The sequence below is a fragment of the Chironomus tepperi genome, unplaced genomic scaffold (genome assembly GCF_022539635.2).
Source record: "Chironomus tepperi strain 1889 unplaced genomic scaffold, CSIRO-AGI_Ctep_v1 contig_309, whole genome shotgun sequence".
Classification (NCBI taxonomy): domain Eukaryota; kingdom Metazoa; phylum Arthropoda; class Insecta; order Diptera; family Chironomidae; genus Chironomus; species Chironomus tepperi.
In genome coordinates, this window is record NW_027226431.1 from 598,162 (window position 1) to 625,161 (window position 27,000).

The following is a 27,000-nucleotide window of genomic DNA, read 5'->3' on the forward strand; positions in this document are numbered from 1 at the left end:
GTTGAGCTGTGAAGATTGAAGTTTTATAAAAAAAATAAAAAGTTTTGTTGAGTATAAAAGAAAGAGGAAGTGAAACAAATCAGTCATCATGTAGCTCTGAGGAATACATTTGTCATGTGTATGTAGAACAAAAAATTTTATATCCTGATTTAAATTGTCTATCTGTTTACATATTTGTAAAAGTTTTGTATTAAATAATTGAGTTTCATATGATTTGAGCCGGATATTTGAATAGCTGAATGAATATCAACATAATTGGGTATTAAAGGTATTAGATTGATTTGTTTATCAGGAAAAGGATTTGAAAATTTACTCACACTGAATAATCGAGATACTCAATAATTTTTTGGAAATTTACTCGATAATCGAGTAGCAAAACCCAAACATAGACTCCCCCAAATGTATATTCAAGCACTTCCTGACATTATTTTTGAAATCGTTTTGCATCTCCCTAATCATCAACTGTAGTAGTTGTATTGAAAGGGATTTTAAAAATCATTTCAAGAAGTGATGGATTTTTGGATATTTTGCAGAACTTGAATATGACTTGAATTTTGTATGAAATGGAATCAACTCAAATTGATTTATTCATACAAAATCCGAGTCGACTTCAAACTTCGATATTTTGGGATTTTAGGGAGTTCTACATCTTACCAAAAATTCATCGAGTATAAATTCCTGATCAGTAGTGTCTAAACTGTAACATATAACCCTGTGCAACACAATTCGGTTAATCGATCAAAAAACCAACCCCAGGCCGACGTGGCTTTAACTCGTTGGATTCAAATCAAGACCATGACAGAGTCACACCGTCTCTAGACTGGATTTTCGAAAGATTCGGTAACTAGATCTGCTAAGTCATCTTCTGAGACCTGATAATCAAAAATTTAATTTAAAACAAACTTAAATTCAGAATTTGACAAAAAAAAATTAAGGTCCACAATACAATTTTGAATTTTATATGCACATTTCCAAATTTATGTGCTCCTAAAACCAACCTAAAACAGCAGTTTTTTTTTTGGCAAACTGTATTTAATTCTTACAAGAGCTCGAAATCGATATGAATTTTGTATTGAAGAGTCTGTATGAATCCTAGTCGAATTCGAGTTCTGATTTACATAGACTAGATTGGGGGACGATAATGGGGTAAGGGTAAATCAGATCAAATCCTTTATTTTGCTAATTTTTTTTCGAGACAAAAATCCAAAAAATCAAGAATTTTCAAATTTCTTGGAACTTTACAAACATTAACCTAGTAAGCATACCACTGACATGCATAACTAAACATCCCTAAATAAATTAATTAAAAGCTTAACACATCAAATACATTAAAAAATTAAAAACTCAAGAGCTTTAAAGTAAAGTTTTAACCTCACTCTCCAGAGTCTGCGGTTAACACATTTTGGTTTGATCCAGCAAACTCAAATTTAACAAGATTTACTCAAAACACATCTGTGTTCCTGCAAACCATCCAAAGCCTGTTAGATGTAAATTAAATTAATATTAACAGGATATTTTCAATGCGAAACTTTGTTCCTTTATGCTTCTCTTTAATTCAGTGTCGATTTACAAGCACAAAAAGTCGTTAGCATGGCATTCACGTCTCCAGGAATTGTTTTTATGATCTACAACTAAATCTACTTTCATTTTCAATAACTCACAAATTTCTCACACTGCCTGATTATGCTCTCAGTCTCTCACAATGTAAAGCTCTCAGCAGCTCATTTCTGAGAGAATGTTTAGGAAGAAGTGAAATGGAGAGAAAAAACTTATCACATGAAAATTTGTTTGCGAGACACAACATCCAACTGTAACATTGAAAGGATGATGGGAAAAAAAAATATCTGCAGATCCTGTACAGTAACAGTCCTCTCGTATCGTTAGACAAATAAATACCATATTTTTGAAGCTTGGTGTAAAAGGCTTGATTTCACTTTCTATACAGGAAGGAAATGGAATAAAAAAAAAATAAATTATTAGAGTTGAGAATCTCACAGAACTAACAGTGGATATTTTTGTATGCTAAATATAGTTAAGATTAAGTAGAACTTGATTCGATCTGTAAATTAAGGAATCACATGTGGAAAATATTCTAAAGTGGACTAGATACATTTAAAATTCTGTAAAGGAATCTTGACGAAAATGTGTTGAACCGCAAACAAATAAGAAAGTTTATGTCAATAGCTATATAAAGTACATATCTTGTGACTATAGAGATTACACAGAAAAGAAGGGATTTATTTTTGAATTATTTTTAGAATTTATTCTTTATTTACTCAGTGATGTCAAAGTGATGGATTGTCATTTTCATGGCGACAGGTCTGTTGGACATGGCAAACTGTTGGAATAAAGGATAATGTCCAATTTTGATTAAAAAAAAAGAGAAGCAAATTAATGAAAATGTTGGTCCATAAAAATGAATGGATTGTGTAAGATGCTTCCATGAATTAATTTTCATATCTGAAAATTGAAGCTGCAACTTCTGTAATGAGGATTAACGTTAATGTATGGAATTAAGAACAATGGTGCATTTTAGAGTGAATTTAATAGTAAATATTTAATGAATTTACATTAGCAATCTTAATTTGCAGCAGATACTTTAAAGATTCAGATGTTGACTGAAAATTCCTTCAAAATGTGATTTTTTTAGTGCTTAAAAATTGAATGAAGCTTGAAATTTAAAGTGCGTTAATGAAAAAAAGTGTGAAAAAGTTTGTGATCATCTGTTGATAATGTCAACAAAGCTTGACTATGATGGGCAAAACTTATGCTACAATAATATGTGATAATACAATGAGAATTAATTAAAAAAGTTACAAAAACCGAGGTCATTAATTGAAATAAAACAATTGACAAAGCAGAATTAAAAGTTCCCGAAGGAGGAAATTTCAAATAAAAAGTAATTTTCTGTGATTACAAATCTTTTTTTTTTTGTGCTTGGATGAATAAACACTAGGTATTGAAAATTTAATTAAAAATTGCAATTTGCTGATCTTTAATTTGGAATCTCACAATGTTGATTTAGAGGAGATAAAAATGTGTTTTTTTTGGTTGAAAAAATTTAATGGGAAAAATATTTTTTGAAAGTTTGGTATAATGTTGTGTAATTCTGGGCTGTTGAAACTGTGTGTTGCGGGATGCTGGTGTGCTGTGCTGTTTGTAGCTGTACAAACTAAGATTTGTGGCGAAAAAAATTGAAAATTCCGAAAATTTGTTACATTTTAGAATTTTTGTTTATTTTTGGAAAATTTTAAATTTTTACTAAAAAAGTCAATTAAAGCATCAAAAATCAGTGTTCAAGTCCATTTAATGTTTCGACTTCATATAAAATTTGAGTCAACATCGAGCTCAATCAAATGCTTAAAATCTCAAGTCATATTCTTAGTATTTTGAACTAATGTTAGGATTTCATTCTAATTCATTAAAATTTTAAGGTATTTATTTTATTGCAGTGCCATAAACTATTTTAGTTAATAAAAAACAAGAATCATCTCCTATCGTCATCTACTCTTGTATAAAAATAGTAAGAATTGTGATTTTTGTAACATTTTTAAAAATTAAAGATCAAAATCGAAAAAAATGAAATTTTTCAAAATCAAAAATTACAATTTTTAATTTTTATCAAAATTGCAATTTTTACAACTTTCATTTGATAAAATCTTTGAAATTCATAATTTTTACAAAGTTCTATTTTTGAAAACTTTGTACAACACTGGTCTTACTAAATTGAGATTATTCAAAAGCCAACTCGTTAAAAAGAACATAAAATTTTTCCATCCAGTGAGCAAATTTCAACACAAAAATCTTTAAAAGTAAAATAAGTTTAGTGAAATGTTTTACATAATCAAATTTAATGCTTTTTTGAATTTATAAATTTTTTTCTTGGCATTGAAAAAGTTTATCATGCTGTTCGTGCTCATTTAAAAGTACGTTCCAATAAATTTAGTTTTTATTATTTAAACACTTAAAATTCTTTTAAACAGCTTGATTACTTTAAAAATTTTGTGAAAATATGTAAACTAGTGTAAAAAAACAATTGTTGATTTAAAGACGGAAATCCGCAGTTTTTTAAGATTGATCATTTGTTTATCATTTGGAGTGGTTGGCAATCTGTGCGCCGCGGTATATTGGTGTAGCTTGAAATAATTTAGGAGTTCCGCGAAATTTAATGAATTTCTATCTGAAGTATTCTAAATTTCAGAAATCCAAAAATAGACAATTTTGTTAGAAATTCTCAAATTTGATTAGAAAAAGTTCAGGAAAATTGAGTAAAATTCCAAATCTTGTGTTCAAATTTCAAATTTGAAATCTTTTAAATTTCAGATTTTCAATATTGCTATGTGCCAATATTGTAAAATTGCCCATCACTAATTCAATGTTTGTTTACTCGAGATTTGTGTAAATTTGAAAAAAAGAGCAATTTAAACTTCAAAATCAAGAATAATCCAGTCTAGTGAAATTGACCTTTGTAGCAAATATTCAAAAAAATAACAAATCCATAAAGGATGTTGCTAAGTTTCGTGCACTTCAAAAAACTAAAGTTAAGAGTTTATTATTTGTTATGATATAACAAAATTTCACGTTGCCTTGAGCCAAATATTGAAAAGAATTCACAAGTGGGAAGGAATTAATCAATTTTTTAAGAGATATTTTTTCTCATTTTATTCAATCAAAAAAACTTCATTTTTTCTTCATTAGAAAAATTTCGAAAATTCTCTCATGAATGGAAGTAAATATGTATAAAATTCATTAAAACTAAGTGCTTTCATCTCCATGGGGGATATTTTTATTATTATTAAGGACTTGATAGACGTCAATAAAGCAATTTATGTATCAAACTTTGATTTGCAACTTCAAAAAGAAAATTGTAAACAAAGTAATTTATAGAAGGTAGTTTCGAAAAAAACTTACTTAAAAAACAAATTTACTTCCATAAATTCAAGGTATTTTAAATTTAAATATAAAAAAAAAATATTATTCAAATTTATTTAAACTTTTTTTTTTTCTGATGTCTATTCATAAAGTTCATGCAGTATGTAGACTATGTCAAACTGTTGTGGCAAACGAGTGAAAAATCAAAAATTCCATGCATATCTTATTGGATAGATGAATAGAATGGAAGCTTTACATACAAGCACTTTCAATTTCATATCATTGAAGATTTATTGACAAAATTTATTTAAATTCTTCTGTTTAATGCCTCAGATAATTAAAAAATGTCATGCTGTGTGATGCTTTAATGACTTGAAATCATGCTGTGATGTTCAGAGTGGTGTCCAGGCAGAGGGAGGTCACATCATCTCCTCCTCCTATTTTTGGGCATATTTCATCATTTTGCTAGACTTTTTCGTGAGAAAAATCTCAAAAAATAACAAAATGATTCTGGATACGCCCCTGGCGATGTTCACTCTGCATCAAAACTCTAAGTAGACTTGAATTTTCATAACTTGAGTCGACTTTTTCATACAAAATCCGAGTCAACTTCGAGCTCTGTTTAAAAGGTTTCTGATGCTAAGACCGAAACCGAGACTGAGATTGAGACTGGGACTGGGACTGAGGACTGAGGACTGTGGACTGAGGACAGAGGACTGAGGACTGAGGACTGAGGACTGTGGACTGAGACTGAAACTGAGACCGAGACCGAGACTGATACTGAGACTGAGACCGAGACTGAGACTGAGACTGACTTCAAGACTATTCGGGAAGTCTCGGTCTCGTTCTCGAGCTCGGCATCATGAACCTTTAAGCAGAACTCGAAGTTGACTCGGATTTTGGATGGAACAGTCAACTCAAGTCATTAAATACGAGAGTACTTCCCGGGTAGTCTTGAAGTCAGTCTCGGTCATCGACTTCCCGGGTAATCTCGGAGTCGGTCTCGTTCTCGGTCTGGATAATTCGTCGAGACCGAGATACTTCATGAAACCTTAACTCTGCTCTGCATAAAGCCAATTTATCATCAAATTATACATAAAAATCCTCGGATTTGGACGTTAATATGATTATCATGATGAAATTTTTGAATATACAATTTAATTCCTAATTTGATATATCCGCAGCACAATAAGATTTATATTTCTCGAATGCATAACATGATCAACAGGTAAAAGTTGTTTATGCAAATTTTTTCTTGTAACAAGCAATTTTCCTAGCAATTTTCACCTGATATTTCATGAAAGGAAAAATGGATATTCTTTGAAGGTTCATTCATGAATCATATTTGTGTGAATCAAGGTCATAATTGGTAAATATTGTTAGGGGCTGTTCATTTATCACGTAAAGTGTGAAGCAAAGATGTCTTGGCAGGCAATTTACATTTTAAGCTCAAAGCCTTAATATTTCAATGTCTGTCTATGCTCATTTTGTGTTTTAATTTGACTTACTTCGCTGGTCGTACAGATCAATTGTGATCTATGACCTCCCACAGGAGTCGTCTGAAGTTGGCGTTATCGCTGGCTTCCACTTGCCAATTTGCAATATCAAGCGCAATACTATTACGACAGCTTCCTTCTAAGAGTTCTTTTGTTAACAGTTACTTTACCTACTTTCTTGACTGGGGCGCAAGAGGGCCCATTGCCGCTCGTTGGGAATGTCTAAACACAGTTCTTGCCTTCGAAACCTTCTGTCAGTTCGGGATATTAATGACTCTAGCTTCCTTTTAAACACATCCAATCCAGAAATTTCTCGGTCTTTCTCGCCATCCACAAAGTCTGAATTAGTTACTTCAGTTAGAGCAACAGTCAGGTTTTCAAATTGTCCCAAATTGTTGCTATTTACAAATCAAATCTCTTGACATAGACATAAAATTTGGAGTTTTAGAGCTCAAAATGTAAATTGCCTTTGTGCCTACATATCAAGACAATTCAGGTTTAAAGTAAACAATTCCTTAAAATCACTTAAATTTTGGGTATTTTCGTGACATTTTCAATGCCATCCCGAGTGACCAAAAACCCATTACGCCTAGTCATAACTTGGACATTAAGTTACTATAACGTATTTTTCATGTCATTTCAAGCATGCCTAAAGGTTTTCGATACAAATTCCAAGACTTCTTCATCCGAGTAAATTTCTTGTAGTCTCGAAAATTCTCCAAAAACTGAGACTTCGCAGAACTTAAGTCATGAGTAAGCATCGCTTACCAAAACAAACAGCTTACAAGAAAAAAAAAAGCAATAAAAAGGATATCGTTAAATAAAAGCTTCAAGTATATCAGATGTCTTTGTTTACTGAACATTGACTATGGATAAAAGTGAACAATTTCCATGAAAAAATTGTCAGAAGATGGATTTTTGCAGAAATTTCTGCAGATGCCACCATACTTCATTGAATTAATGGGGGAGGAAAAAATGCGAGAAAAAAAAGTCTTAATTTTTTAAAAAAAAGATTAAAGCTTTTTTTGCTTTTTAGCGCATTTTTGAAATTTTCTTCAAAAAGGTAGCTTAATAGGACACTTTGTCGTGCGTTCGGTCGGCTGGTTTAAAAGAGATCAGTTCTATAAGTTCAGCTATTGCGGCGCCGGACATTTAAAATTTCAAATCAACTAATAAATACAGTAATTAATGAATTTTTCATTTTCATAAACAATAACACGTTTTTTCATTGTTTTACAGTGTTTTTCAATGTTTTTACAGTGTTTACTGAACAAAGTTTGAATTTTTCGTAACCGCTATGTTGTTTGAATTATGAAAATCCGTTAAATGATGAAATTCTTAAATTTCTAGTATTGTGATTTGGAATTTACTGGATCTCGTTTTTTAAGTCTGAATATGAACTGGATCTTGTTTTGTAGGTCTAGAAGTGACCTGAATAGTACTGGATCTCGTTTTGCAGCTCGAGAACTGACTTAATAATCAAATTCTGATCGCTGACAAATTCTGACAAAAATGCGCTAAAGTGACTATAAGAATGAGCACTTTTTTAATTATTTTAAACGAGTTTGCTAGTTTCCATCACGACAGATATCTCATACAAGATTTTATTATCTTACTTGAAGTCCTTTGAGTCTTAATGCTTTGATGCATGTAATTTAATTGTTTATTCTTTACTTAAAAACCTCTTTCATATTACAGATTCATCAGATATTTGTCGAGTAATATTTCATAAAAAATTAAATTAAGAGACTTTGTAATGAACAGTCATCGACACAACAACAAATATCTCTTCATAGTTATTAATATTTGAAATTTTTGTTAAAAATGAAAAATGAGAAATTCATGGCAGGAAAAAAGACATAATTAATTGATATAAAATTATGAGATCTATATTTATTAAGACAATTAGCTTCATTGTATTTTTGTCATTGTGTGAAAGTGCGTTATTCCAAAATATCTTAAATGATTCAACCCACAAACTCCTTGAGAAAGAAGAACGAGAAGCTGCCTTGAATCGAAATGGAAGTAAGACTGACGGTGAACTTAATGGAGGTGAGTAGACATTGAATTTTGGAATTTTGATTACTAATTCCCGATTAGCACACGTTTTCATGGCACCCATGGCTAAACCGCCAAATGACAACCATATGGCCACCAAATTTTGACGGCATTTGGTTTTAGTAAAAGAGGTTTATCGGAGCCTGAAAAGCTCCATGGCGGAACCTTCATCATTTGTGTCGCTCGGGTAGTAAAATTTGTCATTAGTCGACCTTAATCAACAAATTGATAACTAAAAACTATGTCAAGTTGCCCACTCGAGTCTACTTCAAGCTATCGTCAAAGGAAACCTCAAAAAGGCACACCATTCCATTTTCATAAGCATGAAGTCTTTTAAGTCAATAATTTTCAAGCCTTTCCACATTCAGAACTAATATTCTCAATGAATATTGTTGACTTGATTCCCAAAAGTATGCTACTCTCTTATGTACATTAAGTAAACATATTCAAAACTCTATACAGTAAACTGTAGCTTTGGTCTGCTTTGTGACTGCAGAGTGACGGATGGTCAGATGCATACAAAAGTGCCCTTTTCCTTTCATTCAAGAAGATAAAAATGTCAACAATATTTTGATATATTTTATATAAAGTATATACAGTCTGAAAAACCAGAGTTGCAAAGCAAGCACCTGTCATAGCCAAAAACCATACAATTTCTTGATAATTTGTATGGTTTTGTAAGAAAACCATACACATTATTAAGAATTTGTAAGGTTTTTGCCTGTGACAAGTGCCTGTTTTGCAACTCTGTGAAAAACTAGCTTTTTGTGTCACAGACTTTTCTGTTTACATCTGCCCCTGACAAATCCCAGAAATATAAAACAACAGTGGATAAAAATTAATCTTTTTTGCTGAAATTCTGTACTAAAACTGTTATCATATCCTTCATGTTGAGCTATTAATAGCTATAGAAATAGTTATTTCCTCTAGATGTTCATGGATATAAATATTTTTCATTTATTTTTCATCAAGCTCGTCCTTCACCTGAAACACTTTCGTTATCAATGGATCTTCATCGGCAGGATGTACAGCGTTTAAGTGACTTGAATGGATCTAGCATTGTTAGTAGCCATTATATAGAAGAAAAGACAATAATGAAACCCACATTACCAGAGCATCCAATCAGGTAAGTTATTAAAGTGCTTGCTGTAAAGGAACAATAGAAGATTCTGTTTGTCATTTAAACCAGACTTGTAGAACAGGTAACAGGTACCTGTCACTGACAAAAACCGTACAAATTCTTTATAATTTCCATACAAAACCATACAAATTATCAAGAATTTGTACTGTTTTTGCCTGTCACAGGCACCTGTTTTGCAACTCTGGTCGGTTCCATTGAAAATTTTCTGATTAATAAAATATTCATGTCTTTTTCATTATGACAGCAATATTACGGCCCTTGGGAATTTTAAAGGAACTATCTCCGAAAGCTTTTTAAAGAAAATTAATCCACATTGGTTAAAATATCCACCACAACCTCCAAATTATCATTACGCACTCGCAATAATCTACTTTATTATGATGATATTTGGTTTGACTGGGAATGCATTAGTGATATTTATATTCATTAAGTAAGTATAGATTATTATTTTTTGGTTGTAGTCGACGCATTAAGCATTTGAATCAATGAAATGTAAATATGTTCAGATTTTATGTTGTGGTTCATTACGTTTTAAGAAGCATTGTTCTTAAGTTTGCTTGATTATACCCAAAAAACACAGTGTGCTCGCTAGGGGACAGCTACTTCGGTAGGACGCGAAGTTGCACTGATGTCACCGTAACGGCTGATACTAAAGCCAGCTGTAATGGCTGATACTAAAGTCAGCTGTAACGGCTGATATTAAGTCAGATGTAATGGCTAAAACTAAAGTCAGCTGTAACGGCTGATAGTTAAGTCAGCCGTGACAGCTGATACTAAAGTCAGCCGTGACGGAAGATACGATACTAAAGTCGGTCATGGCTGCTGAATTAGACTCATTTTTAAGGCCAACAATTCGGTTTGTCGCATTACGCTGCTCATGATAGTTATGTAAACATCAAATAAGTCGGCTGTCTCTTAAGTCGGCTCTTGTAATAAAGCTTAACATTTGACGTCAAATTTGAATGTTTCGTCCTTGAATAATGCATCACAGCCCTTACATTATCTTCCCGGCTACTGCGTTACTGAAACAACCTTTATTGCAGCGTTGTTCAAATTGAGTGCCGCAGCAACAGCATGTGGTGTGAGGCTTCGATCGTGACTTATCACCAAGGTATGCTGTGCCACAAAAAAGTGTGGACAACACTGCTGCATTCCATCATATCTCAACACCACTTTGCGACAATGTGTCACTCGGAATTGTTAATGAACTTCTAAACAGATTCGCGTCATTAAGATTTATAAACTCAACTTTATCAAAATTCCTATTGCCAAAAATTTCCCATTGATATTTTGCCAGATCTCAAAAACTTAAAGTCATCTATTAATGAATTTTATTTGTTATAAAAAATCATACATTTCACTTTTGATTAATTTACGATGAGCCACAGATATAAAAAGAGCTATGACGAATGTACTCGACGTGTTGTCGACTATGTGACGGGCATCATGATAAATTTTGTGGTTGAAATTTGTTCAGTGGTTGTAGAAATTCTATGCTACAATATTTTCATTCATCAACACGCTTCCTGTGCTACATCATATTGTTTTAAATCTATTCAAATTAGTGACCCAACTCTTTCAGGCAACTTCAGTCAAGTAGAAGAACAAAAACATTAAATTATACGAAAATACAAAATGTTTTGATTTCTTATTCTAATTAAGTCTAAGCTGCTTATACAGGAATTGAATAGAATTAGTGGAATTTTGATTAAGGTAAGAAGGAACGTTAAGACGATTACTTCTTTTTATTTAGAAATATTAATGAGACTGGTGTAAAAACTTTTATAGCGGTATCGTTGGCAGAGCCGAAATTCAAGAATCCAGCCTTACACAAATCGATTCCTTTCATATTAATGTAGGTAGACTACAAACCAGAAATCTGTTGATTCTTGTTGATCTGTCAGAAAAAGTATAATTACGAATTACGGATCCAGAGTGGGATTTGAACCCACGTCTTAGCTACGATTTGAACTAAATGGCAAAGTGTCATACATGCTACTGCGCTTCCTACCGTTGAAAGGCCACTGAGCTATCGGTGGTCCTTTAGCTATGTGTAATCATATGAACAGGCAAAGTGATACATCGAGATATCATCTATACATTAGAACACTGATGTAGAATGCAATGTCAATGACAAATATTCGAGCTTATCAGTGATTGATATTTCGTGATATTTTGACCATCGAAATCAGGATCACCGATCGAAATCGTCATCATGCACTCTATGCTTGCCATGGTCATCCACCCTGCATCTCTAGAACCCTTCAATGTTATTATTCAGAAATTGTTATTTTTAATCAGAAAAATCCAGTATCATGTGTGGCCTTTAACGATTTTACACGTGTGATTCTGAAATCAACCTCAATCTATTTTCTTAATTATCCACAATGAGATTATTGATATCCCATAGGTATATTATACCTTTCTCATAAAACCTCAATGTGAGCACGTGTTTATCAAACAAACAAAAACAAACTCACATCCATCAAAGCAATAATCCTAATGTCAAAATCCGAATTCTTTATTCTACCCTAACTAAAACTTTTAAATCATTGACAAAATTCTTAAATTGATTTTGGTTTAGATGCTGTAATTCAATAAGAAACTAAGTTGTTTTGTTACAGATCCTCGTGACGCAATAAACGTTCAGAAAAGAATGAAGAAATAATGTAAAAAAACGCTTTGACATTACATTATAAATTTGACAGAACAGAACAATTTGTTAAAATTGTTATTTTCCCTTCAGCTTCAGAAACTTTTACAAATGGGATTATCCATGAGTGATGACTATTTAAGGGTAAAATTCTGCATTATTACTGTATTTATAAAATGAAATAGTTTAGACTCTTTAAGTGAGTCGAAGTGACTCGGTGGCGGAATGGTTCGTGCTTCGGTACATAATTATTGCAATATCGACCCTGCGATCACGGGTTCGAGACTCGGCAGGAGCAGTTTTCCACGTGTTTTCCACGTGTCCTTTTTTGAATATGTAGTGGAAATGTGACTCACAGCCTGTCTTTTGAGCTAGCAGGGAGTAATGCCATCAAAGGAGTGGTTCTAATCCCACTACGAACTGTGTAGCTCTACTGAATCTAAAAATCTCACGCGCACCTTCTCTCCTTTTCGCACAATTCTTATTCCTTCATACACTCTCTGTGACGTCACAATCGTACTGATCCACCTGAAGAATCTCCACGTGTTTTCTTAAGATAATACTTTTTAAAATCTATAAATCCGAAAAAAAAATTTCCACCCTCAGTTATTGAATAAAATAACAGTCAACCTTCATAAACAAGCGATACGATGTACATGCCCCGTAGAGATTATTCTTACGGTCATAATAAAAAGGAAAGTGAATTAAATGAACTGTGGACGAGAAATGATGATGTGTAACAAGATTTTCTGCTTGAATTGTCGTAAACAAGACCACAATTATGTGGGTAATAAAATTTTCCTGACTTGACATTAATTTAAATATTTTTCTTTTTATTCTCTTAGTGCTGATTTTGATATTTTTTATGCTGAATCTGAACATATTTATGTCTAATTCAATGATATACGTGCCTACATATTACTTATGTTCTTTTTTTATAGATCTTCAAATGTTCGAACTCCTGCCAATAACCTAATTTTGAATTTAGCATTTAGCGACTTTATCATTATGTTGGAAGCTCCAATTTTCATTTATAATTCATTAAATTTTGGACCAGCTGCTGGCGAAATAGGTAAATAATTATTTACATTTGTTGAATATTAGCATTTAATTTCGTTGGAATTAATGATGAATATTTTCTTTAATGACGAAGGGGTGTAATCAGGGGAGACATAGGTGTTTGTTCAGGGGTGGCACAGGAGTGTTAAGGGAAGACACAGGTATGACCCTACATATATGGTGACATAGGTGTATATATAGGGTGACCTAGATGTGTGTCTAGGGAGACCAAGATATGTGTCTAGGGTGACATAAGAGTGTGTCTAGAGTGACATAGCTGTGTGTCTAGGGTGACATAGGTGTGTGTCTAGGGTGACCTAGGTGTGTGTCTAGAATGACTTAGGTGTGTGTCTACCGTGACATAAGTCTGTGTCTAGGGTGACATAGGTTTGTGTCTAAGGTGTAATAAGTGTATGCCTAGTGTGACATAGGCGTGTGTCTAGCTTAGCGTTATCCAAAGGGTGTGTCTAGCCCAGTGCTATCGTGGTGGTAAGCCACGAATTATGTCGCGCCACATAGTTTGAACAACACTGGTCTTGGGTGACACAGGTGTGTGTTTATGTTAATACAAGTGTGTGTATTGGGCGATGCAAGCGTGTGTCTTTGGTGATACAAACGTGTGTCTAGGGCGACACAGATGCGTGACTAAGGTGACACAGGTTTGAATTCAAATTATAGAATTCATGATCAAATTTCAATTAGCCCTAAAGTACTTCCAATTCAAAATAAAAATTTCGTACTAGATAATTAAGAGATGATGTTTATCTATGATAAACCTCAGGCAGACTCGAGTAACTGATTCCAAGAACTAATGAATGTAAAGCTTCGTTATAGAAATAAGTCGATTCTGCAGAAACTATTGATAAATACTCTCAGAAGATGTCTTCTTGTTACTCTATTGTACGTTTATGTCTATAAGTACAACAATTCAAGTAAGAAGCATTAAAGTTGTAAAATTCAATGAACCATATTTCCTTATGTTTTTGTCATAAACAAATTGTAAAGCTTCTCGTACAGTTTTTTTCCAGTCAATTTTCTTATTTTTTCCTATTCAGTAAGAAGCACTTCTAAGATATAAGAAAAAAATTATTTCTTTGGACGGAAGGAAATCCATTGTTTCCCAGTACTTCTGTAAAAATATCAAAGGTGAATTATACACAAAGACGAAGTGGCTCTTTCATCTTACTTCCCATTTATGTTACGATTCCTTGAGAATTAATCTCTCAAATTTTTTTCGACATTAAATGCTGTAAAAATAATAATTTTGGATCAGTGGTGGACAACCTGTGTGTCGCGGCACACTTTGGTGGTTAGTCTTGACCAAAGTCGCACGGGGCATTCGATTCATGACATAACCTTAAAAAATTTGACGGCAAGCTAGTGTGTCGCGCAGAGTTACAAAGAAGGCACCTGTCGCGGAACCAGAGAAGTGTGGCGGAACCAGAGTAGCAAAACAGGCACATGTGACTGACAAAAACCGTACAAATTCTTGATAATTTGTATGGTTTTACTTACAAAATTTTTTGCCTGTCACAGGTGCCTTTTTTGCAACTCTGGATCCGCGACACACAGGTTGCCCACCCCTGATTAAAATTTTCTAGCACAAATTACATGCGGACCATGCCATCCTCGAAGAAAAATAATATTTCAGTTTTAATGATTAAATAATTTATTTCCTTCAACATTTTTCTCATTTGTCGACTGCCCTTCTTTTGGAACAGAAGTATTTTTAAAATGTAGGCGTCGTTTGCATTGTTCAAGTTTGGAAGGAGTCTTTTTTTATTGAAATATCCAGCATATCATGTTGAATTCTACATAAAAATAAAATTCCAAGCAGATATTTTATGAGTCATTGTCATAGTTGACATATCTCCCATACAATGAATGTATAAAGCATTCATCTAGATTTGGGAGGAAAAAATAGCTTGAAATATGAAGATTGTAAGCTTCTACTAAGTTGTTCATTGAACATATTGTCAATGAAAAGAGTTGTCATGCATAAAATCTTGGCTATTTTTGTAAACTTCTATTGATTAAATAGCTTCAATGACCTGATTTGGGTAATTTGCTTACGGTTTTCCATCCGTGAAGGATCCTTTCATGGAAGAAAGCTGTTGACAGAAGAAGTATTTCATTTGGTATTGGAAATTGGCAAGCGGAAGCCAACGATTGAGCCAGGCGGAATCTAGGGGAAGCTATGGACCACAATTGATGTGTACAGCTAGCAATGTAAGTAAGTAAGTAAGTTTTTTAGACCAGTGATGGGCCAAAAACGTTTGGAAATGTCATGAACCGTTTGGCGTGTCGAGACTTACTATCAGTTACTAAAAGGTAGCAAACGACTGGTTTAGACCAATTGATCTCAAACTGAGTGTCACGGCATACTAGAGTGCCAAATTCTAGACACACCTGATTACAAATCAAAGCTTTGCTCAAAAATACAATTGCCGACTTCTTTTCACAATTTTAGTCATTAAGGAGGATATTCATCACAAAATCTAAGAACTTAACCTCATTTTTTACTAACAATCCATTTAGAATTTCCCAAGAATCTCCATTGTTGATTAAAATCTTTTCCTTTTCTCATTTATCCTAATTGTTCATAATCATGCCACAATCAACAGCTTGTAAAATGTATGGAATGATGGGCGCAACAGGAGGAACAGTAAGATTTTAATTTATCATCATCTAACTATAATTAAGGGGTTGTTCACTAAATGACGTCCATTATATTATGTACAATAAGAGGCAAAGAGCATGCTCTCGAAAGCTTGGTCATCTTTAATATACTAGATGAGCATGCTCGTGATCGATGCTTTTAGCTTACTCTGCTCATGAGAGCATGCTCTTTGCTTGCTAGGGGTATGTTTGTGGATATCAATGGTTGATGTCCATTAGTACAAATTTGGTCATTTTGATCAATCTTGATCAGTTCCTTTAAAGTAATTCCTGAACAGGACAACATGTTCGTTAGGGCACAACTACATCACCGTATTAACGGTAAGACGCAAACCCTAACAGGCAAAGAGAACGCTTCTGGGTACCTTAATCGTATTTCTGTATCATGAATGCTTGCTCTTTGCCTGTTAGGAGAATTTGCTTTGACGACACCGTGCATGTTGTGCCGCTCGGAACTATAATGTAGGGTTTGGTAATAGCAAAATCGGCACTGCGATCGATGATCTATTGAATCATATGAATTGATGGTTTCGGAATTAAGCTCTAAAAGACATTTGTTACAAAATTTTATATAAAATGATGGACGTCATCTGTGAATTGCCCCCTTTAAATTACTATTTTTTCCCACTCTCTGTACTATTTTTTTGTACTTGCCCTAATGTCTTTCAGCTGCATAAATCTGGCACATAAAGACTTAAAAAAATTCAATTTAAAAGCTCAAAAGAGACTCCAAAAAAATTACTTTAATTTGTAAAATGCCATAACTAATTTACGTGATATACATAAGTAAAACTTTTTACAAAACACTTGTGCTTAATTGAAAAGAAAAAGTTTTCAGAAGTAAGGAGATTAAGATAAATTTATCTAGTACTGTACATGCACGATCTTTTAATAACTTTTACTTTGATTAATTAAACTTTATGCCATATTTCATCTGAAAATATGAAGAATTAAAGGATGAAAAGTTTTGGATTATGGTTTTTTACAAAGAAGTGCTTATTAGAGCTTGAAATTGATACTTTAAGGGACTGGCTCTCCTTTTGTTTACTTAATTTTCATGCTCAACTAAATCACTATGGCATTTATTAGCAATTTAATATGAAAAATCTTTTAGGTAGCCATAATGACGCTTACAGCAATTAGTATTGACAGATACAATGTTATTGTATTTCCTTTGAATCCATCTCGTTCAACGACAAACATCAGATCTCGAATAATGATTTTGTGTATATGGGCAATCTCGTTGCCTTTTTGTGGTGAGTCTAAGTGCTATAAATTCGATATTATGTGACGCTATGATGTGGTTGGTTTGAAACATTGTTCATGTAAAATTACTCACATGGGAGAAGTTGGATAGAGAGTTTTGTAATCGAGAGATTAGATTAATTACCAGGAACCTTTTTTATTAGAGCTTGAAGTCTGCTCGGATTTTACATGGAATCGAGTCGAATTGAGTTGACTTTTCGGTACAAAATTTGATTTGAAGCGACTTTTTCATACAAAATCCGAGTCGACTTCGAGTTCTGCATCTGACTGAAGACTGCAGCTGGTCGCGTACCATCAGAAAGTTTCAATGTTGCTGGCATTAAGAAGCCTTATCCGAACAGCAACAAGTGTTCATTAGGGCATCGCAAGTGATAAGACGCGATGTTGCTCTGATGTCACCGTGACGTCGCATTGTGTCGCATTCTTACTGGAGACTGCTGATGTACGACCAGAAAGCTTTGATATTGTTGACATTAAGAAGCCTTTTCCCGAACAGCACGCAATGTTGCTCTGATGTCACCGCCACGTCTAAGACGTGTTTGCTCGATGTTCCAGTTCGCTTTCGAAAACTTATCCAACCATCATTTTTTAATTGAGGGCGATTAAATGTCAACATATGCTTTATGTAAAAACAACGAAACCGTTCGATAATGAAGACCCGAAATCAGCTTCATCAGAAAAAATGCTAGCATCAAGAAGCCTTATCCCGAACAGCACCAAGTGATCATTAGAGCATCTCAAGTGATAAAACGCCATGTTGCACTGATGTCACTGTGACGTCGCATTGTCTTGCTTCAGTATATTAATGACATACCAACTCTGACCCAAACTTCCCATTCATGGCATCACATAATATCCGAACAGTCACTTTAAGTGGTTCATTCATAACTTGAATCAAAGCTCATTAATCAAATTTATTTCAGTGCTACCATTTCTTGAAATCTGGGGTGTTAGTGGCTACATCCCAGAGGGATTTTTGACTGCATGTAGTTACGACTATCTAGATACATCACCATCTAATTACTGGTTCATATTTATTTATGCTTTAGTAAGTCAATTAATTTTGTTAAAATTCATTATTGATACATTTAATGTTCTTTTAATTAGACTGCATTCTTCGTGCCGTTATCAATCATAACATACTGTTATTTTCACATCCTTTATGTCGTGCTGTCGGCCAAAAAAATACAATCGAGTAAGGAGAAGAATAAAACTGAAATACGATTGGCAGGAGTTGTGATGGGAATCATTGGATTGGTGAGTAATTCAATATGTAAATTTCAGTACCATATTCACTTCCATCGCTATAACATGATTTGACAATACTGTCATTGAATAGTTATTTTTAATAAAATTCAATTTAAATAGAAGGAAGAAGGATGAAAATATGAATTTCTACGAGTTGATAATAAAAGTCATGGAATTGCAGAAAATTGTAATAAAATGGCTGAGATGAATGAGAAAAATTTTCAAATTTTTTATGCTATTCTGCATACTTCCTTTTTTTTGTTCAATTATTCTTGAGCAAAAGATTTTTTTCATATTTTCCATTGAATTTCTATATTTAGTTATTGTTTCCATTTAGTCTGTCTTGAGCAGACAGATACACAGTTTAAAGTAATGCTACTTAAATGATCTTCTGGGATGCTTTCCTTAACAGACAATACAGAACGCTTTTAGGTACCATAGATGCTTAACTGCATCATAAAAGCATGCTCTTTGTCTGTTAGTCGAAGTGGCTCGATGGTTTAGTACTTCGGTACATAATTATTGCAAACGCGCATCCAGTTTAGTGGAAACCCGACTCACAGCCTCCTTTTGTAGGCAAGAGACAATAAGCAGATCTGTCTGTAAGGGACAAGTGTGCCAAAATTTTACTCTAAGAATGGTTTTGTCTCCAAATTACTAGTTTAGACCCTAATCAGATTTATACTATGTCTCAAACCATCAATCGGTTTTCCGGGTTTTCTGGAATGATTCACTTAACACTGTTTAGACCAGAGTTACAAAACAGGCAACTGTCATAGACAAAAACCTTACAATATCTTAATATTGTGTATGGTTTTTTTACAAAACCATACAAATTATCATGAAATTGTACGGTTTTTGTCTATGACAGATGCCTGTTTTGCAACTCTGGTTTAGATCTTAAAACCAGTATTCATATCATTAAAACTACTACATTTAAGAAACTGAAGTATCTTAACTGCTGAGAAATCACTTTGGTAAAAGTAGGATTCGAACCCGGAAGTTCAAATTCAATTCCAAATTTCGTTACTCACACCTTGCTAAGTAAGCTATCAAGGCACTTTTTGTGAGTACGTGAGTTTGATTCCCTTCAGAAGCTAATCTTTCAATCTTTATAAAGATCATTGTCAATATGACAAGAATTCCCACGAAGCTAATAACTTTATAAATCGAACAAAAGGGATGTTTCTTTGGAGAATGAGGTTAAGATTAAGGTTTCCCGAAGTCTCAATTTCAATGAATTTTAAAATCTAGGCCGAGACTGTGAGGTTCATGGTCTTGGTCACGAGACTGAAAAGTCTGAAGTATCGATCTTGGGAACTCTTCGTTAAGAGGCTTTATAGTTTCCTAACCTCAAAAACATGTAAATTTCTAACTTATTCCAATGTTTTTTTTTTCTCATAAAAAACATCTCATTGAATACACAATATACAGCATAAGAAGAAATAAAATTTCAGAAACAGCTCTTCCTTGTGAATGATGTAAACGATATTGTTCGACCGGAATATGATTATTATTAAATTTTGATGGATAAATGGTGGTCATATAGAATTGTTTCTGTCATTCGCAAGACTGATTTTATTGAATTATTATTTTTCAATATTCTAAGATCATGCGGACGTCTTGTTCCTGAACCATTTTATATATGCATTGAAGTAGACTTATGGAGACTCCAGAAAAATTATTTTTTTTTATCTATAAACATAATATGACCCTTTAAGGCACTTCATTTCTATCAAGATGTTTTTTGCTATATTTATTGTGAATTTCCAATCACTCCAAACCTAGCTATTGATGCAGCACAAAGGGAAACATGAAAGTTTCTTCATTTAATAATGTCGCAAAGCTTTTCTTTTTTTGTATCTCATGAATGTTTTGTATCTTTTGGGACTGTATACGTATCTGGTTGTGGACATACTCTTGAGTAGCTTCTTTTTTTGACCAAAATATTTGAGATGAAAAGTTTTGAAACAAAAATAGACCATGGATGTTGTCAATATTGGTTAGCAAAGACAGCTTGTGTGAAAAATTGAGCTGAGTAGTTTGTAAACTTTTTCTGTATTGTTGGTTGATTGTTTTCGTTTTTTTTAAAAGCGTTTCGAGGTTGTTTAAAAATAATGTCCATCATATCCATAACAGTAACAATCAAAACAATTAGTCCGGAAAATTGTTTAAAGTGGTTAACTGGAAATAAGTTTTAGACACTTATTTGAAAATTGTACAATTTTTCAATTTTTTAAATTTTCGACATTTTCATTTTTTTCGAGTTTTTCAACATTTTCAAATTTTCGACTTTTTCAACTTTTTGAACTTTTTCAACTTTTTCACCTTTTTCGGCTTTTTCAACTTTTTCGAGTTTTCAACTTTTTCGAGTTTTTCAAGTTTTTCAACTTTTTCGAGTTTTTCAACTTTTTCACCTTTTTTGAGTTTTCAACTTTTTTGAGTTTTTCAACTTTTTCGAGTTTTTCAACTTTTTTGAGTTTTCAACTTTTTCGAGTTTTTCAACTTTTTCGAGTTTTCAACTTTTTCGAGTTTTTCAACTTTTTCGAGTTTTCAACTTTTTCGACTTTTAATACTTTTTCGAGTTTTTCAACTTTTTCGAATTTTCTCGAGTTTTTTTAACTTTTTCGACTTTTTTGACTTTTTCAACTTTTTCGAGTTTTTCAACTTTTTCGAGTTTTCAACTTTTTCGACTTTTTCAACTTTTTCGACTTTTTCGAGTATTCAACTTTTTTGAGTTTTCAACTTTTTCGAGTTTTTCAACTTTTTCGAGTTTTTCAACTTTTTCGAGTTTTCAACTTTTTCGAGTTTTTCAACTTTTTCGAGTTTTCAACTTTTTCGAGTTTTCAACTTTTTCGAGTTTTCAACTTTTTCGAGTTTTTCAACTTTTTCGAGTTTTTCAACTTTTTCGAGTTTTTCGACTTTTTCAACTTTTTCGAGTTTTTCAACTTTTTCGAGTTTTTCAACTTTTTCGAGTTTTTCAACTTTTTCAACTTTTTTGATTTTTTCGACTTTTTTTGAGTTTTTCAACTTTTTAAACTTTTTCGAGTTTTCAACTTTTTCAACTTTTTTGAGTTTTCAACTTTTTCAACTTTTTCGAGTTTTCAACTTTTTCGAGTTTTTCAACTTTTTCGAATTTTTTCAACTTTGTCGAGTTTTTCAACTTTCAACTTTTCCAACTTTTTCGAGTTTTTCAATTTTTTCGAGTTTTCAACTTTTTCGAGTTTTCAACTTTTTCGAGTTTTTCAAATTTTCGATTATTTCAACTTTTTATACTTTTTCGACTTTTTCGAGTTTTCAACTTTTTCGAGTTTTCAACTTTTTCGAGTTTTTCAACTTTTTCGAGTTTTCAACTTTTCGACTTTTTCACCTTTTTCGAGTTTTCAACTTTTTCGAGTTTTTCAACTTTTTCGAGTTTTCAACTTTTCGACTTTTTCACCTTTTTCGAGTTTTCAACTTTTTCGAGTTTTCAACTTTTTCGACTTTTTCAACTTTTTTGAGTTTTCAACTTTTTCGAGTTTTTCAACTTTTTCGACTTTTTCGAGTTTTCAACTTTTTCGACTTTTTCAACTTTTTCGAGTTTTTCAACTTTTTCGAGTTATTCAACTTTTTTGAGTTTTTCAATTTTTTCGAGTTTTCAACTTTTTCGACTTTTTCAACTTTTTCGAGTTTTCAACTTTTTTAACTTTTTCGAGTTTTTCAACTTTTTCGAGTTTTCAACTTTTTTCGAGTTTTTAACTTTTTCGAGTTTTCAACTTTTTCGAGTTTTTCAACTTTTTCGAGTTTTTCAACTTTTTAGACTTTTTCAACTTTTTCTTTTTCAACTTTTTCGACTTTTTCAACTTTTTCGAGTTTTTCAAATTTTCGACTTTTTCAACTTTTTCGACTTTTTATACTTTTTCAACTTTTTCGAGTTTTTCAACTTTCAACTTTTCCAACTTTTTCGAGTTTTTCAATTTTTTCGAGTTTTTCAATTTTTTTTCGAGTTTTTCAAATTTTTCAGATTTTTTGAGTTTTTCAAATTTTTCAACTTTTTCGAGTTTTTCAACTTTTTAATTTTTCAAAATTTTTGGACTAAGTGTCTGAGGGTTAACCAGAAGAAACGCTTTCTTCCAAAAACCTATATTTAACAAATAAAAAATATTGTTTTCAACAATCAATTTCCATTCATAAAACATTTACATTTCAAATAAAACATTTTTAAGCATTGCCAACTGTAATATATAGCTATGCGATGGAGTATGAAAAACAAGACGTCAAACTTTTCATGAAAAACTTTGAAAAATTACATTTTCATTCAAGTAATTCTGTGAAAAAGATTTTATTTTGATCTTTATTGAGAAAAATTTAATCTGGGTAATCAAGCTGACTTCCGGGAAGTAAAAGATTATAAAAAGCTCACTTGCACTTTCAGACGAAGCTCATATTATGTTTAAATCCTTGACTAATCTATTTGGGTTATTTCAATTTTCTTTAAAATTATTTTGACAAAATTTCTTAAAATTTTTATGTTTTTCAAGCAACAAATTTGAAAATAAATGGATCTTAATTCTATTTTCGAATGAAACTCAAATATTGAAAATAGATATATTGAAGTAAATAGTTAATTACATAAAAGATAATTTATGATTGAATTTCAATTAAATATGTAAATTCTTAATTTTAGAAAATGAAATTATTACATAGAGTCATGAATTCTTAAATGCTAAAAGCTCTTTGAATATAATAAGGGAATGTTTGGAAATAACGTCATGTTTAGGTGAGGTGGAGTGTGGTACAAAACGTTAAGGCTGGAGCAAGGATTAGAGGGATCAAAGGGAAAAATTTGAAAAATTTGAAAAACTCAAAAAAGTTGAAAATTTGAAAAAATTGCAAAAATTTCAAAATGCTTAAATTTGAAAAACTCAAAAAGTTTCATTGAAAAAGTTGAAAAAGAAATTTTGAAAAACTTGAAAAACTCGAAAAAGTTGAAAATCCTTCTCTATTGGATGTAATTCTTCAACTTGCTAAGATTTTCATGAAAAGAATCGCAGCCCTTTACCACAAATTTAGCGATCAAAACCAAACCTAACTCTAACCCCAACTTCGAGTTTAGACCAGAGTTGCAAAACAGACACCTGTCACAGACAAAAACCGTACAATTTCTTACAAAACCATACAAATTACCAAAAAAATTGTAGGGTTTTTGCCTGTGACAAGGGCCTGTTTTGCAACTCTGGTTTAGACAAAGTTCTTCAATTAGCTAGAATTTATCAAGACCAAACCTAACCTCACTTCCGTCCTCCAACTCAAAAAACTTCTGGCTACGTCCATGCGTCACGGTAGAGGAAAGAGGTTTAAAAATGCTTTTTTCAGAGTTCGAAGTCAACTTGGCCATATAAATTTCGATACAACACTTCAAACTCTGCTATTTTAAGCATTACCTAATACCTAAACATCCCCAAGCATTCTGCAATTCCAATACGAGTTCAAATGTCAATCTAACATATGAAACATTTAACATTTAAATAATAAATAAATCTAAAATGCTTACGCAACTCAAATTTTAAATGTAATTTGATTATATCCATAAAATTTTATGTTTTAAATTTTTTGGCAACAGACACAAAATATACAAGCATATTTTGAAATGCAAAAGTAATTCTATATTTAAATTTGTACATCTGAGCTACATATACGTGCACTAATTGATAACAAAATTCAATATTAACCCAGTAATGTGTTTGTATTTGGTCATTGAATAATTTTTTGTGATAAACCTTTTCAATTTGATCCTCAAAAGATTCATGATAAAAAAAGATTGACTTTGCATTTATGGATATAAATAGGACACACGTTTTGTGACTTATTCTAATGATTTCACATGCAGAAAATAAAGACTTGTTGACGTCTTTAGGATCAAATCTCAAAAATACAAAGAATCAACCTTTTGTTAGGGATAATAGACATAAATTGAGAACTTTTGCGTGTGCAGCATTTAAAGATTAAAATCATTATTATTTCGGGATGTTTACTCAAACTTAAAAAATGTCGAACAATCATTTTGTTGCGGATCATATCCTTTATGACCGTTCATTCATAACGTCCATCAAAGTGAAGCTAAAAGCTGTTTCCAAAAAAAGGCTTTTATTGTGCTGTGAATGGATTCAAAAATCTCAAATGTCGATGGACGTCATGTATCCCGAGAGGCACACAAATGAATTAAGGTTCCGACATAGAGTGCCTTTAAGGCTCCGACATAGAGTGCCTTTAAGGTTCCGACTTGGAGTGCCTTTAAGGTTCCGACAAAGAGTGCCTTTAAGGTTCCGACATAGAGTGCCTTTAAGGTTCCGAATTAGAGTGCCTTTAAGGTTCCGACAAAGAGTGTCTTTAAGGTTCCGACATAGAGTGCCTTTAAGGTTCCGACATAGAGTGCCTTTAAGGTTCCGACATAGAATGCTTTTAAGGTTCCGACTTAGAGTGCCTTTAAGGTTCCGACATAGAGTGCCTTTAAGGTTCCGACATAGAGTGCCTTTAAGGTTCCGACATAGAGTTCCGCTAAATCTCTTTTATTAACAACAAATAGAAATCGTTAGTTTTGGCAGCAATATGGAAGCCAAACGGAGGCGGCTTCGTGTTGGAGCCTTTTTCATTTGTCCCGATCATCACAAATTATGAATGTCCGCCAAGTGGCGTCCAAGTGACAATTTTCTTGTTAACTGTGCCATAAAAGTTGCCATGTGGTCGCCATCTGGATGCCACGAAAAACATGTGTCGATCGGGTACCCGAACATTTTTTCATTCATTCATGTCGAATTTTGTTGATTTTTTTTATCAAATAAATTATTAATGCTTTATTTTTTATTTAATTCTCACCTACAGTGGTTATTCGCATGGTCACCATACTGCATAGTTTCATTGATTGGCATATTTGGATATGCTGATAATATATCACCTGGAGTCTCTATGATACCAGCTATAATGGCAAAACTTGCAGCATGTTTTGATCCATATGTATATGCTGTAACACATCCACGATTTAGTAGTGAATTAAGACAGCTACTATGTAAATCTCAGGAAGAACCGACATCGAATTTTCAAACATCATATTACTCACGTGGACCGTCAAAAAGACGTGGTAAAAATAAAGAAAGTGTAAAGATAGGCAATAATAAAGAACGACCGCCACTAGATCGTGCTGAGAGTTCATTCTGTGAGGAATCGACTGTATCAATGGACGTTCCAGTTAAATGTTAAATAATTCAACAAATTTTTGTCCAATTTACAAACAAAAAAAAAAAACATTTTTTTACTGTTTAATTTCAAACAAAAAATCCATAAAAAGCAGTTCCCACTTTGTGTGAATAATAATCTGCAATATGCAAATGAATAATTGCGGAAAGAAAAATCTCGTGAACAGTGCCTTTTATTAAAAAAAACCTAAATATAACAATACAACGAGAATTGGAAAGGAACTGAGGTATGGAAAATATTAAAATATATGCAGCTATGCAGTCAATACAAAAATCATACAGTAAATCATACCATATGAAAAAATGAACATAATATGTGCCAGAGTGTGGCTGTCTCAAAAATTACCGTTAATTTTTTTCAAAAAAATGTCGTTAAAATTCAAATTTTTTTTGACCGTTAATTTTAAATTTATTCGTAACGTAAATTTTGATTTTAAAATAAGTTGAGTTCGAATGTCGAAAAACTCAAATTTGAGACAGCCACACTCTGGTATGCGCATTGAGGCATAAGTCTCTAAACCATAGCCATAAAAAAGCATTAATGCATCTTTCACTTTTCACATTCCATTCTTATTTTAAATATTTTGTCAGGTGGAAGTTATGTTGTACACGGAAAATCCTTTGTTTACAACATTGATGTATAACAAATTGTGGTGTGTATATGAATAATACAGCCATAATAAATCACTGATTTGAGTGAAAAATGACAGAAAGACATAGAAATACAATGAATTCATTTCCTAATTTAAATTAAAATCCTGAAACATGTCTACGGTAGTGGGATGTATATAGACATTATATGTGTTAGGAATGCGTAAGGGAAGAGGTGGGGATGGGGGTGGAGTGTTAAAGCCCGAGCGACACAAGAAGGAGATTTTATGGATCCAAAACTCTTTTGTTAACATCAAATCATGTCATGCCAGCCATATGTACGTCAGATGACGGTGCCATGACATGATCGCCAGATGAAGGTGTCATGACGTGGACGCCAGTTGAAGGTGACATGACATGGACGCCACATGAAGGTGACATGACATTGAAACCGCCTATATTTGGCAGCCACATGGACGCCACATGAAGGTGACATGACATAGAAGCCGCCTATATGTGGCAGTCATATGGACGCCACATGAATGTGACATGACATTAAAGCCGTCAATTGTGTCGCTCGGAAAGTAAATGCAAATTATTTCTACTTTGCTATTTTTTTTGGAACGAATTAAAACAAGATCAGCCAGACTTTTTTTGATCCTTAATACATCCCTGCAATGTTTACATTATTTTCAATCCTCCTAC

The 27,000-nt window shown here is 32.7% G+C and overlaps 1 protein-coding gene across 1 annotated transcript; it reads left to right on the forward strand.

The window, feature by feature from the left end:
- On the forward strand, positions 1–26,089 carry Rh7 (Rhodopsin 7). The gene is made up of 10 exons (XM_070643337.1): positions 1–118; positions 8,067–8,420; positions 9,399–9,552; positions 9,812–9,997; positions 13,162–13,292; positions 15,904–15,944; positions 17,073–17,214; positions 18,148–18,272; positions 18,332–18,481; positions 25,334–26,089. Exons 2-10 carry the CDS (start codon positions 8,249–8,251, stop codon positions 25,706–25,708), a joined length of 1,476 nt encoding a protein of 491 aa, XP_070499438.1. The 5' UTR covers positions 1–118; positions 8,067–8,248; the 3' UTR covers positions 25,709–26,089.
- Positions 26,090–27,000: the final 911 nt, after the last annotated feature.

What these genes read in the sequence shown, in the direction of transcription:
- Rh7 (XM_070643337.1), top strand. Translation starts at nt 8,249, where the DNA reads ATGAGATCTATATTTATTAAGACAATTAGCTTCATTGTATTTTTGTCA. An exon ending in TTACCAGAGCATCCAATCAG is followed by an intron (nt 9,553 to 9,811) that starts GTAAGTTATTAA and finishes TCATTATGACAG; the next exon opens with CAATATTACGGCCCTTGGGA. An exon ending in GTGATATTTATATTCATTAA is followed by an intron (nt 9,998 to 13,161) that starts GTAAGTATAGAT and finishes CTTTTTTTATAG; the next exon opens with ATCTTCAAATGTTCGAACTC.